Raw genomic sequence first — 13,950 nt, 5'->3', positions numbered from 1 at the left:
TTACCAACTGGCTAGTGCTCAGAAATCTCTGTCTCTCTCCCCCCACACCTATACTCTGACTGCTGACTGGCTAAGCTCCTTGAAGGGAAATCAGAAGTCAGACTACTGACAGCTTCAGCACTTTCCCAAAGTAAAAGGGAAAGCTTATTCACCCTGAAACCCAAATACATATAAACATATAACTTTCTATCCCAACATCTAACTATATTCAGTAGAAGGGGTGGACAGTGGGTGCAGCTACTGCAACAGCGAGGAATTCAAACATCTACTGTCATGTTAAATGCAACTTCACAACTGTAATATGTTCATCATGCTTACTGCTGCACTAACTTGACAATTTAGGTTGATTATCAAAGCTTATCCAACCTGGGAGGAAGGATACGTGTCTAAGAACCCCTGGAGAATGACCATAGCAAGTCCTGGACCTGGAAAAGGAATGCAGTATGTAATCCTTTCTAAATGTAAGCACATAGGATCATGTAGTTGTCTCCAGATATGCTTCTAGAGTCCATCACTTTCCAACATGTCATCAAAGAAAACCAGGATCTATTAGAATGTGCCTTAACCATGCCTGGAAACATTTTACCACAGTGGCAGTAAGCAAAAACAACTGGAACTGTCTAAATTGACACAGGCTGTCCTTTTCCAGTTTCATACTAGTAATTCCACAGTCGTATACATTATAACAGGGCTTAGTACTGACAAGATAATACCAGAGTGGAAAAAGAAATGACTTGAGTATATAGAATCGATCTTCCCTGTCTTTCAGATTCTTAAAGAAATTAGGGAGAAAGGTGGCTAGACTCGGGGTACACTCTGAAAGCAGCACTGGCACATACAGGGGATTTTTTTCTACATATAACCTTATAAGCACAGAAAAGCAAAAGGAATACGTGGGCCATGAATAGTTGCAACCCAAATACTCTCTTACAGATGTCAGATTAATAAACCAGTTAGTCAACCAAAAAAAAAATAATCAAAAACAGAATTAGTCAGCTCAAATGTAGACAGAAACAATTTTCCTAGCAAAAAGTAAAGATCCCAATTGAGTCTCCCCTGTATATCAAGTGAGCTTACATATCAACAGAAACACCTACTTGTACAACTGAGCAAACTGAAGAGGAGCATCCATGGGCAGATGTGCTGAAATAGCTAATAAATACCTCTTGCCAAAGGAGTACACAGGCCACAGGAAAGTAATTCACTCAAATATTTGAGAACTAGAGGTGATAATGCACAGGGCCCCTGGTTATATAGCTTGAAGTACCAACTAGAAAATCTTCTCCACTGGTTAACATAAAAGATTACCTAATCGCATAATTCCTTGCCTCCTTTAGTACCTGTTGCAAGTCCTCATGCAAAAGATGGCTAAAAGGTATTACAACTGAATCACCCAGGCAGTCAGTTGAAGTTGTTTGAGACTGGGGTACATCAAATTCCCCTTCTTGTGTAGGTAGAATCAAATCTGTGAGGAAAATTGTGGTAATTGCTTCTGGTCAATTCCATAAGAATGGTGAAACAATACCACCTGGAACAGAAGGGAGTTAACACAATAATTTTGAGTCCTTCTGAATCTTCAGAATGATCCTGGATTTCGACGGAAAGGATGAAAATACATACAGGAACATTTCCGGCCATGGGAATGAAAATGCATCTGTTTTCCAGGCCTAACTGCAAGCAGTTCTAAGTGCAAAATTTAGTTTTCTATTTTGAAAGGTGGTAAACAGATCTATTTTTAGTATTCCTCACACATGGATCCATTCCTGGAAGTCCCCCTTTATTCTATTTCCATTCATGAGGGTCTGTCCTGGCCCAGATCAGCTTTGTCTGCACCTAAATCTTACTCTGATGGTATGTTAGATGCTTGTTGGGTTATGCAATACTGTAGCGTTAACTCCCAAACCATCACAGTCAGCCTGCGCAGGGGGTAAGGCCTGGTGACTCCCTCCCTTGGTCTAACGGCACAAGTAGTATGACTCCTAGGGGTAAGCATGTGTTGAAGAACCTGAGGGAGGGGAAAAAAAAGTACAGTTTTGTACCTACCATAAATGTAGATGTTCGAGTGTATACCCTGCTGCAGTCATCACACTTGGGTTATCCTGCAGTCAAGCGGTCCCGCAGTCGGCCCGAATTCCAAAGTCTTGGTCCGGCGTTGGTTGCCGTCGCTTCTTCCCTGACGTCATTGCGCCAGGTGTATATCAGAGGCATCCGTCAGGTGCCCCTAATAGGTAGGCAATATATAATATATATATATATATATATATATATATATATATATATATATATATATACACACACACACACACACACACACACACACACACACACACACATATAGCTATATAAAAATAAAACAAAACCCTTAGGCACAAGCAAATACACCACAGAGGTAGTATAGGATAGAGTGGTAGAGATAAGTTCAGCTAGTTCAGAGGGGATGGAGGGAGGGTAACTTGGACTGCAGCAGGGTATACACTCGAACATCTACATTTATGGTAGGTACAAAACTGTACTATGTTCATCGTGTTACCCTGCTGCAGTCATCACACTTGGGTAGAATCCCAAAGCTAAGGATTGGTGGTGGAGTCAAACAGGGTTAAAGGAGGCTAGAAGGCCCTGCAAAACTGCAGTGGCAAAGCCAGCTCTAGTCTTAGAGTAAAGTTGTACGTGGTAAAGTTTGGTGAAGGTGTGTACTGAACTCCAAGTTGCAGCTTCCAGAATATCCTTGGTTGGCACCCCCCTGAGGTAGGCTGTAGATGTAGCTGCTGCCCTGGTAGAGTGGGGCCTTATGCTAGCAGGAACTGGTTTTACATGGTGGGTGTAGCAAAAACGTATGCAATGTCCTATCCGTTTGGAAATGGTCTGTTTTGAGATAGCCTTTCCTTGTGATGCTGTAGCATAGGATAGAAAAAGCTCGTCAGATTTTCTGAAACCCTTAGTTTTATCCAAGTAGTAACGTAGCTGCCTGTGAATGTCCAAGGAATGTAGGAGTCTTTCTCCTTTGTTCTGTGGATTTGGAAAGAAGGTGGGTAAATGGATGGTTTGATTTAGAGCCACACTGGATACCACCTTAGGCATAAAGGAGGGGTTAGTTCTTAGAGAAACTCTGTCTTGATGGCTCTACTGCCATTAGTGCTTGAAGCTCTGAAACTCTTCTCACTGAAGTAATTGCTAGCAGCAGGGCAGTCTTCCATGATATAAACTTTAAGTCAGCTGAGAAAGCTGGTTCAAAAGGAGGTAACAAGTTTTTCCAGAGCAAAGTTGAGGTCCCAAGTAGGTGTTGGTGCTCTCCTCGGAGGCCTAATGTTTTTGGCCCCTCTGAGAAACTGCCTTAGGAGTGGATGTGAAAATAAGGGAGGATCCGTGTTGTAGTGAGCTGAAATAGCTGAGGAGTGGATTTTTATAGATGAAAAAGAAAGCCCTTTGGGTAACATCTCAGTTAAATACTGCAAAATCTGAGGTATGTCAGGCTGAAGGGTATTTTGGCCTTTAGCTTGGTTTCAGGCGCAAAACCTTTTCCATTTGTCTGAGTAGGCTTTCTTGGTGCTGGGCCTCCTGGCCTCCAGAATAACATCCATAACAGCTTGTGAGAGAGGAGCTGGCTTAGGTGATTTGCCATGCAGCCAAGTTTAAGGTTTTGAGTTGGCTGTGTAGAATCTGATTGTCTTGCTGTGTAAGCAGATGGGAAATTTGTGGTAGAATCCATGGTGGGCCCGGGGCCATATAGTGGGTACCAGTGCTGGCGTGGCCAGTCTGGGGCAATGAGTATCATTCGGGGTCTCTCCATCCTGACTTTCAGCAGCACCTTTGTGAGAAGGGGTAATGGAGGAAAGGTATATACTTGTCAGCATTTTCCAACTGAATGAGAGTGCGTCCACTTTCCAAGCTTGATGGTGAAAGGTCCTTGTGCAAAATTTTGTTAGTTGATAGTTTTGGGGGCTGGCAAATAGGTCTATGTCTGGGAGCCCCCATTTTTGAGTTATCATTGCAAATACTTGTGGATCCAGTTTCCACTCGTGGGGATCCATGATGTTTCTGCTTAGGTCGTCTGCCAATGTGTTCTTTTTTCCTGGCAGGAATTGAGCTTGTAATTGAACTTGGTAAGCCAGTGCTGTGTTCCACAAGGTCATTGCTTGCCTGCATAGAGTGTAGGAGTGTGTACCCCCTTGCTTGTTTATGTATCACATTACTGTGGTGTTGTCTGTCTTTATGATAAGCTGTCCTGGATCTAAGAGGTCCTTGAAGGCTGTCAGAGCATTTTGTACAGCTAGCATTTCTTTTTGATTGATGTGCAGATTCCTCTGATCTGCAGTCCATATGCCTTGAATGCACCGTCCTGCCATGTGTGCCCCCCAGGCATAGTCCGATGCATCTGTTGTCATAGTTTGCCTGGCTGGGGGTAAGGTGAAAGGCTGACCCTTGTTGAGGTGACATGCCTGTGACCACCATAGAAACTCCTGTTGAAGGCAGGGAATGAGAGGTATCACTGTTTCCAAGCTGTGGCTGTGTTGAGTCCATACGCTTTTTAGGTACCATTGTAATTTCCTCATATGCAGTTTTGCAAATGGTATTAGTAGTATGCAAGATGCCATGAAGCCCAAGGCCTGCAGAGTTTTTCTTGCAGGGAGTTGGGTCTTTGTTGCCATTGCTCTGAAGTATTGAGTTAATTGTAGTTGTTTGCCTGGTGTCAGATTCAAGCTGGCACCCAGGAATGTCATATTTTGTGAGGGCACTAGTTTTGATTTCTTTTTGTTTACTGTGTACCCTAGGCAACTCAGAAGATGTTTTACAAAAGCCAGGTGTGTAAGAGAATGCCCTTGCTTTCTGCTTGATGCAGTCGTCCAGGTATGGGGTATATTGAATTCCTCTTTGTCTGCATTATGCAAATTACTGGTGCCAGGCATTTTTTGAAGACCTTGGGCGAGTAGATAAGCCAAAGGGCAGTGCAGAGAATTGGTAATGGGTTGAACCTGTAATGTAACGGAGGTATCTTCTGCAATTTTGTCTGACAGGGACATGCAAGTATGCCTCCCTGAGGTCCAACGTTACTAGCCAAGCTTTCTTGCCCAACATGGGAAGAAGCTGCTGTAGTGTTAGCATCTTGAATTTGAGTACTTGCAAGAAGGTGTTTAAAATTGAAAGGTCCAGAATGGGTCTCCAAGCATTGTCCTTTCTGGGGAGGGACTAGAAAGAGCCTTGAGTAAAATCCTTGGCCTTGCTCCTGTGTAGGTACCAGCTGAATGGCTCTCATGTCCATGAGAGCTGTAATTTGTTTTTGTGCCTCTGCCCATTGATTTTGTGGCAGGTTTGGCATTCCTTTTATCCTTGGCAAGGTGTGGAAATGGAATCTGTATCCTTGTGAGATAATGTCTAGGACCCATTTGTCCGTTGTGACGATGGGCCAGTTGTCTGCAAAAAGTGCTAATTTTCCTCCCAAGGGAGCTGCCAAGAGAGTTTTGCTTGGCAGTTTGAGGTATAAGTCATTGTGTTTGACTTCTAGTAGTTTGTGGCCTGTCTTCTCCTCCCTTCTGTGTTGCAGTGTCCCATTGGCAAGGTTTGTAAGGGATTTGTGCTTGTCCTCTGCCACTTGGGTGCCTGTATTTACCCCTCTGTGGTCTGTCAGAAGCTGGAAAGGACCAATTTTTTGTTGGCCAATTTCTGCTGAAGCGTGGGGGCTGTACTTGTAAGAAATCTTTGACAGTCTGCATAGATTTTTGCCTTATCCTCCATTTTCTTTAAAACCTCCTCTGCTTAAACCCCAAATAAGACATCCTGCTGTAAGGGTGCATCTAGTAACTTTGCTTTAACATGATCAGGCAGAGATTGTTCCTTTAACCGAGCATGCCTACATATAACAAACCCAGTAACAGCTGCTCTAGAGGAAGCTTCCAAGGCATCAAAACCACATTGTAAAGTATGTTTGCCCACCTGTTCAGCTGCATGCAACAGATCCTGCATTTCCTTGAATTCAGACTGTTGAGGGTGCTTGCCCATCTTTTGTTTTATTTGAGACATTAGGAATTGCTGGTATTTAAGCATGTGAAATTGACAATTTAGTGCTCTCATAGCTAGAGTAGCTGAGGTGTAAACCTTCTTCCCCCACCCATCTAGTGCTCTGGAGTCCCTTTCAGAGGGTACAGGATTTTTAGCCATAGAAGCCTTAGCCCCCTTGAACCCTGGGAGATTGTCTCTGGATCAGCAACAGGGCTTTTGTATAGGAATTTGTGAGAGTCAGGCACTCTATAGTATCTATCTGGTTTGGCTGGATCAGGAGGCAGAGAATCTGGCGTTAGACTAGATTCTAAGAAAACATCATCCACAATGTCCACAATGTCTAAAACTGGGGGGATAGCAAGGGGTCTGTGCAGGGGGAGTAAAAGAAACTCTCTGAGCCTTTTCTTTGAGTCGGAGTAGTCCTGACCTTCATAGTGGAAATGTTCCCTCATGGTATGTAAGGTTTCCCCAAAGGTATAATCTTCAGGGGGAGAAGCTGAGGTAATGGAGTCTTCAGCATCATAATCTTCATAAGGGGGAAATGAGTAATCCTGTTCCTCAGAGGAGCCTGAGGAAACAGACACTTGATCAGAGGAGGCATAATCCTCCTTTTGGCGGGGGTGGGGGGGTTCGGACCCCCTGATCAAAGAAATTAAATCTTCAGCCATTTTAAGCATCTGTTTCTTAGGCATAGGGCCTTGACCTGTAGACTGAAGAGTAGTCTTTTTTGGTTTTAGAGGAGTCTTAAGCTTAGCATGAGATTTTTATGGTGAGAGTAGTCGGTCTGAAGACACCTTCAGAAATCGAAGGTGTTTCTACACCACCGGCTTCTCCTACTGCAATGTCGTCGGTAGGGCCTAAAGAAAATGTCTGTGTCGGCCTAGAACTCTCTGCTGGAGAATCCGAAGCAGTCTAGGGATCCAATTCAGCGGTAGCCAGGGGCTGCGTAGGCGCCGCACTGAAAACCGGAGAACCGGCGACCGGCCCAGCCGAGGGCTCGGAGTCTGGCTTGGATCTAGGCTGCCTTTCTTTATCTTTGTGTTTTTATGCACACCGGTAGTCGATTGCTCCAACGGCATAGTGTAATTAAATTTCCTACCGAAGTAGTGTCGTGCAAAATCAAAGCGTCGCTTAATAGTTCGCTTATTGAACCTAGCACAAAACCGGCGACCAGTGACGTCGTGGTCTGGGCCTAGGCAAGGTATACAAAATGAATGAAAGTCCTTATGAGGTATTTGCTTCCCACAAGAAATGCAATTGTTAACTTTTTCTGACATCGGACTGAGGCAAGAAAAGGTTCCCCAACGGGGTACTTAGCTTTGAAGACTTCGGACTGAAACTCGATTCGAAAATCTCAGGTGTCGGCCGACCGGCACTTGTGAACTGCTTCTGCTTCAGGCACCGCGCGGCAAGAAAGACTGGAGAAAATGGCGTTGGATGCCTCTGATATACCCCTGGCGCAATGACATCAGGGAAGAAGCGACAGCAACCGACGCCAGACCAAGACTTTGGAATTCGGGCCGACTGCGGGACCGCTTGACGGCAGGATAACCCAAGTGTGATGACTGCAGCAGGGTAACACGATGAACATCAAAACAAACAAACTTCTGTTTGGTTTGCAGGATAAGGACGAATTCTTCTGAAAGGAAGCATGTGTATTCAGTGGCAACTTTAACCCTTCTGAATCAGTAATAGTACCCAAGAGTCTGAAACAATCTGCTACAAAGAGAAAGAATGATACGGAGTTTATGACAAACTCACTAGATGGAAAGACAAGGCCAGGATGGGATGCTGATATACCCATTCTGAAGTTGTAATCTGTCCACCACCCCCACTTTTTTGAAAGGATACTTTTTTTTTTTTTTTTTTATTGTTCACATCCTACCATTTCTTTTTTGTTCCATGTTTGCCAGAAGATGGCGATTATTTTTTTTTTTTTTTTTTGTTAAGCAGTGAGTTTGTAAAACTTATAATGCAGGTCTTAAATTTTTAGTAGCTACATAAATTAATTTCCCTCTGTCAAACTGTTTGGCCCTGCTGCTACTCAGGTTCTCACACAAAACCTCCTTGTTTTAAGATCAGTTTAAAATCTCAGACTATAACCTCATCAGAAAACTTTTGAGTATGTACCCAGGCATATTTTCTCAAAACAGTATCAAGGGTAGTGACCACACACACACACACACACACACACACACACACACACACACACACACACACACACACACACACAGTATCAGCACAATCATACACACTCTTCAAAGCATGTTTAGTCATCAGAGACAAAGAAGTGTGTCAAAACAATCCCACAAATTGTCAACACCTGACAGAATAAAATGGAAGAAGGAAATTCTCTTACGAAATTCGTCTAACACCTGACCTTCATGTCTGCAGGGAAGGGTTGGTATTAAGTGCCCTGCCTTTTTGGGTACTGAATGCTGAGGGTCAGGGTTTACTGCTGGCAGCATTTAACACATCCTCCAAGGTTGACATAACAGAAAGAATGAGTGTTGCATAGGGTAAACCCCACTTGCAGCATATTATATTTCCCTGGTTTAGGGGGAACATCCGCTTCTTCCCCAAAAATACATCTTTCATCCTAGAACTAGTCTTAGAAAAGAAAAACTCCTCTAATGGAGTTGGAGAGGGCAATTTGTTTTTCACTGAATCAGTCTTGAGTTTAAGAATCAGACAAAGAAAAAAGTCTCGTCTCTATGTCAGGATCCTCTGACAATTTCCTCTGGAATACATTAACCTAGTCAGTCTTCTGGTATAGATTTTTGTTCTTCAGGATATAAAGCCAGCATTAAAATTCCTGTTTAAGGTAAGAAAATCATCCTTATGAACAGACAAAATGTCTTTGGATGAGCAATGTCTAACCTTTTGTTTCTTTTGTTTCCACGGACATCCCTAGAAGGAGACCGACATAGACGGCACTTCATCCCACGTCTCTTTCTCCAGCCCCTCCACGAAGAACCTCTTAGAGAAACACCCAGACCCAAAGAAATGGTTCTCCCACGCCTGACTTGGACACTGGAGCAGCTGAAAAGAATGCTGCTAACACCAGGTGTACATTTACAGAACGGAATATACAAGAGGAACATGGAGAAACCAGGGAGCTGTCTAAGGAACAACAAATGGCCATTGCAGAGTCACCAACCAGTGGACGATGCACTGTCTGAGCCCATGGTGCAGGCAAGGGCTACAAATTGTTTTTTTCTTTTTAGGAACAGTGGAAGAAGAAATGGAACTGGTGCAAAAATTAATTCTGTAGCCAAGGAAGAAGCTGGACTGCTGGGTAAAGCTGGTTGGAAGGCAAGTTGTTAAACAAGTAATTGCAATCGCCACACGCACTTGTACTTCCCCATACAATTTCTCAAAATTTAACAGTAAAAACACAAGCAGTACACAAAAACCCTGCCAAAAGTGCCCTGAGAGAAAACAAGAAATGAACGTAAGTTGTCACAAAATATACACAAATGCCAAACAAAATGTTTCTAGCCCTGTAATACACTTCCTGATGCTTAAGTATAACACTTCCAAGCAAAATGTCTCAAGTAGTAAAACAAGGAAGTAATGTTGTCATAGTATACACAAAAAAGAAAAAAAAACATTCAAATGCCATCTGAAGTACATAAAAACACTTCCACAGCTTTAAATATAACTGGTTGACCCAGTGTGGACACTGGGTACTGGGGGACGGACTAGTAAAGATCAGGTCCAAGGGGACCAAAAAAAGCAGTATATTTTTCTCACAAAACAACTCCAGTATTCAATAATAAGCCTTGCACTAAAAACAAACTGAGAAGAAACTTCTGATATCAATAAAATTGCTAGTATTCTTCAGAAAATAAAATCTACAGCCATAATACTTAAGAAGGCAATATTTTTGTGTGGAAGGGTTCCCCCTGTGGAGACCTATGTGACAGAAATGAAGCCTGAAGCAAACTGCTGTTCATATGAAGCCTCAGAGTTGCTTTTCCCTTGAGGCAGCAAGACTGAAGTTGTCTACACTCTGGCTAGCTCCTTGGGGAGAAATTAGCAATCAATCAGCAGTCAGAGTGTAGGTGTCAGAGATGGCCAGAGCTTTTTGAATACTGGCTGGTTGTCATATCCTGGGCAGGATACAACTCACACAGCCAAAGAATTCAACAGTGAGAATAATGAACATCTTAACTGGTGTGGGGCAAGTCTCTATGAAACTTTAGTACTTTCCTGTGGTGGCAAAAAGGGATCTCCGACTTTTGGCATTATCTATGTTTGGAACAAGACGACACAGTGAAGGAAAAGGGATTATACAAGGTTTCTACATCAATTAGAGGCTGCTAATCCATAAGGAGATTATCCACCAGGTCTTCAGTGACTTGATTAAGAAAACCACCCTCTGAATTAGGATTCCAAAATGTTGTCCCACAGCTTTTTCTTAAGGGAGGACTATTGTAGCCACACCATCTAGGCCAGGCACATCCTCAAGCCTACCTCCTTAGCCAAACATCCACAAATAGTACACAGGACCATAATTACAAGGGGAGTACGTCATGAAACCATATGCACCTTTCTGACCCACACCCATCATGAAGTACCTCCCATTTCCAGGATGGCAAAAGAATGCTGCAGCTTACAGAGTTACTGCAGTGGACTACATGGAAATCCACTTCTGAAACTGTTGTTGAGGGTCAAGGAATTTCTCACGCACTTCCACAGTGCCTGCCCTACCCAACAGGACTAGTACCTGGACAAGTCAGTAGTGAGAATGAGGGTCCAATGCTCCGACACTGCATGGGAACGGTTGTTGCAAAGTAAGGACTCACTGGACCTCCTCTGCATAAGGGTTGGGGGAGATACTATAGCAAAAATAAATAAAAGACACAAAATTCCAGTTCAACTGGCTGATTTAAACTGAATATGCTCTACTTAAAAACTGTAAATAGAGCAGACTATATTTGCTTACATCACTAGTTTTATCTAAGGTGAATTCAAAGAAGTGATTTTGGGGTTTATTTAAAAGATCCCATATGGCAAATACAGACAGACCTGAAATTAAGGCAGCAAGCAGATCAGAGCTGTGCTTCCAAACTACATTGCTGAAGGTGATATTGAAAATGCAGACATGCAAATGCTACAACCACAAATTTCTATTTATCTAGCTTTAACTTTAAGATAAACCTCACACTTTTAAACAATGGCATGGGTACGTACACCTTAAAACAAAAGCTAAACCATATTAACATTTTTCAAGAATCATGCATATGCTTTCTTTTTAATTATAATTTGTTCCATCATTTCTTAAAAGTGATCAATTCCCACACGTATTGTTCCCACAAATTCCATGTGTTTCTGCAATTTGCTCTTTCATTTTACTAAAATTCCCATCTCCAGTTATTTGTTTTTGGCACCATTACAATATTCAATGCTTCAGCTGGTTTATATTTTGATTTCCATTTTCAAGTAATTTTTTTTTTAGCAGCCAGCAGCATTAAACTTCATAAAACCTTATTATGTTTCAGAAATTTAGACCCACATCCCGGGTCAAAAGAACCATTTCCTTAGATAAAACCATTTGCTCTCCCAACATTTCTGACAAAAGATCATTAGACTTTGTTCTTTCATGCCTGACAATTCACAGTACTCAGAAATTAATCCTCTTGTTCTTACCAAGTGCAATTCTCCTGGCCTGTATGGCAAGAAAACGTCTCTTCAGTGTTTCCAAGCTGAAGTTTAACCAACATGAGGTATGACCTGAAATGAAATGTAAAGGTACGGTTAGCAACAGAAGCGTTTCTTTCCTGTAGTTTTGCCATAAAAGACAGTTTCCATAAACATATGAAGGTAGAGAAGATGATAGAATATGGATTTTTGGAAAAAAAATGTACATATTACTGAGAAGCCATATTCACAGTATGTCTTGCATGTACTTTACACAGCATCCCAGCAAAAAATAAACAGGGGTGGGCACTTTACTGTAATAGGCCAATCACTACAGTGTAAACAATCTGCTTAATACAGTTAGATCCACTACCTAGTTTTTCCACTGCTTGTGCCAAAAAAAAAAAAAAAAAAGGAGAGCACTACAGCACTCAGGTTTTGGTTTAATTGTTTTTATTAAATCAAACAGCAGCTGCAGCTCAGAGCACACACAGAGCGCTATAGCGCTCAGATGTGTCTGCAAATGCAACACTGGCTTTTACAAGCCAGTATTGTATTAAAGAAAGACCTGGATCATTGACCGTCTCGCCCCACCTTAGCCAAGCTACTGCTATCTACTAGATGCTTTCTTGGTTTAGCATTACTTCCAAAACTGAAACTCAGTAGCTAGGTTCTTAATGTTTTTGAAGTTATCTACAAAAGACTGGCAGAAAGACAAGACAGACTGCAAATCAATTCCCTTCTTCTTGCAACACAAAAATTCTATGTCTGACCAGTGTATGGGATAAGGGAGGAGTTCATGTCACTAGGAACATCCACAAAAGGACTACAGGTCAGAGGGGAAGGGCAGACATTCACATTCGGCTATTTCCTACAGATAAAGAATTAAACTGTATTAATGACTCCTATAACACCTAAGTTACATGAGGCATTTATCATAAACAAGAAATACACTTTTACTGCATCAACTGATAAATTAGAGGTCTCTCCTTGATGCATCATTTACCTGAAGTAAAGTAAGATGTTGTTTCTCCTCCCAGCCATGACAGACATCCTTGTATGGAACTGAAAGAACTTCTTGTACTGCCAGAACCACAACCCCCACAGCCTGAACTAACTCCCTTCTCAACCACCAAGGTACAACGTGCATGACTTTTTCCTTTCTTCCTTAAATTCTTTAATGAGTTGTGGAATCAGCAGGAATGGAAGGAAGATGTACAGCAATCTCCTGTGCCAAGATAGAGAAAATGCATTTACAGCTGCCTTCCCCTTGCCCTGCTTCACTGAAAAGATGATGGAAAAGACATTCAACCAGGTAGCAAAAACGGTTAATCCGCAAAATGTCCCAATTCCAGAAGACGCTGCCAAATACAGTGCTCCAGAAAAAGAAGTCCATGTCAGCACATCTGCAGCTCATTCATTTCCCAGCAATGGGAACTGCTAAAGGAGGACACTATGTCGACTACCCAATGCCACACATGTATCACTCTCAGGCAAAGGGGATATTACCGTATGACATCTTGACTGATTAGATACCACACAGACGGATTTTCTAACTAGATCAAGAAATGTTATGAAAGTAGCAGCCTTTCCAAAGCAGAGGATTACTGCCATTGCACCATACTGCAAATAACTGGCAAGGAGTCCCCTCTCGATGACAGGACCACATTCTCTGCAATGTACAGAAGATTTGAAATTTGTCAAAAAAGATATGTGATGGAATTGGTTGCACGTAAGGAAGCTACCCCCAACATACTGATGGGGATAATCCACTATTCTAGAGCACAGTGACAATGATTCAAGACAAACAAAGCACCTCACAGTCAACTACCAAACCTGCATCTTTAAGCATGCATACAGCTTCATGAACATCATGGGTGAATTCAAGCTCATTTTCAGCCTGCAGCTCATTCTCTCCTAAAATGCCAAGGGTACTTTCCTCCTCAATCTTCTCCAAGAGCAAGATCAACCAACACCGGGCATTATCCAGCTCCACTCTAGTAATGACTTCCACTAAGCTAGGGTCAGAGTGCGTTTCTTCCAGTATACAATGACCCCTTAGCTACTGCATCCACAGGAAAATCACATAAGGGCCAAATCCTTCACAGATCTTCCTGGAAAAGGCTACCAAAAGTCAGTCATTAAGTTACAGAACAGTTCGACATCCATCTTTTGCAAGGCACTAGCCACCATGGTTAATAAGAAGTTATGTCTTACCATAACGTTCCATGTTAGTAGTCTTCTTCTCGCCTTCTTTCTTGCTGGATGGGTTCGGAGCCAATCCTCGGCTCCGACTCGGCCTATACTATA

At 42.4% G+C, this 13,950-nt stretch overlaps 1 protein-coding gene across 1 annotated transcript in view; it reads right to left on the bottom strand.

The window, feature by feature from the left end:
- The window catches only part of LMBR1L (limb development membrane protein 1 like), a 1,236,065-nt gene that overhangs the window by 576,965 nt on the left and 645,150 nt on the right, over positions 1-13,950 (bottom strand). The window contains exon 9 of the mRNA XM_044082192.1: positions 11,650-11,733. Coding sequence (XP_043938127.1) covers positions 11,650-11,733 — 84 coding nt within the window. The remainder of the gene's footprint in view (positions 1-11,649; positions 11,734-13,950) is intronic.

The sequence above is a fragment of the Protopterus annectens genome, chromosome 9.part0, assembly GCF_019279795.1.
Source record: "Protopterus annectens isolate FY-2018-M chromosome 9.part0, PAN1.0, whole genome shotgun sequence".
In the NCBI taxonomy this organism is placed as follows: domain Eukaryota; kingdom Metazoa; phylum Chordata; order Ceratodontiformes; family Protopteridae; genus Protopterus; species Protopterus annectens.
This window is presented reverse-complemented; position numbering and strand designations above follow the sequence as displayed.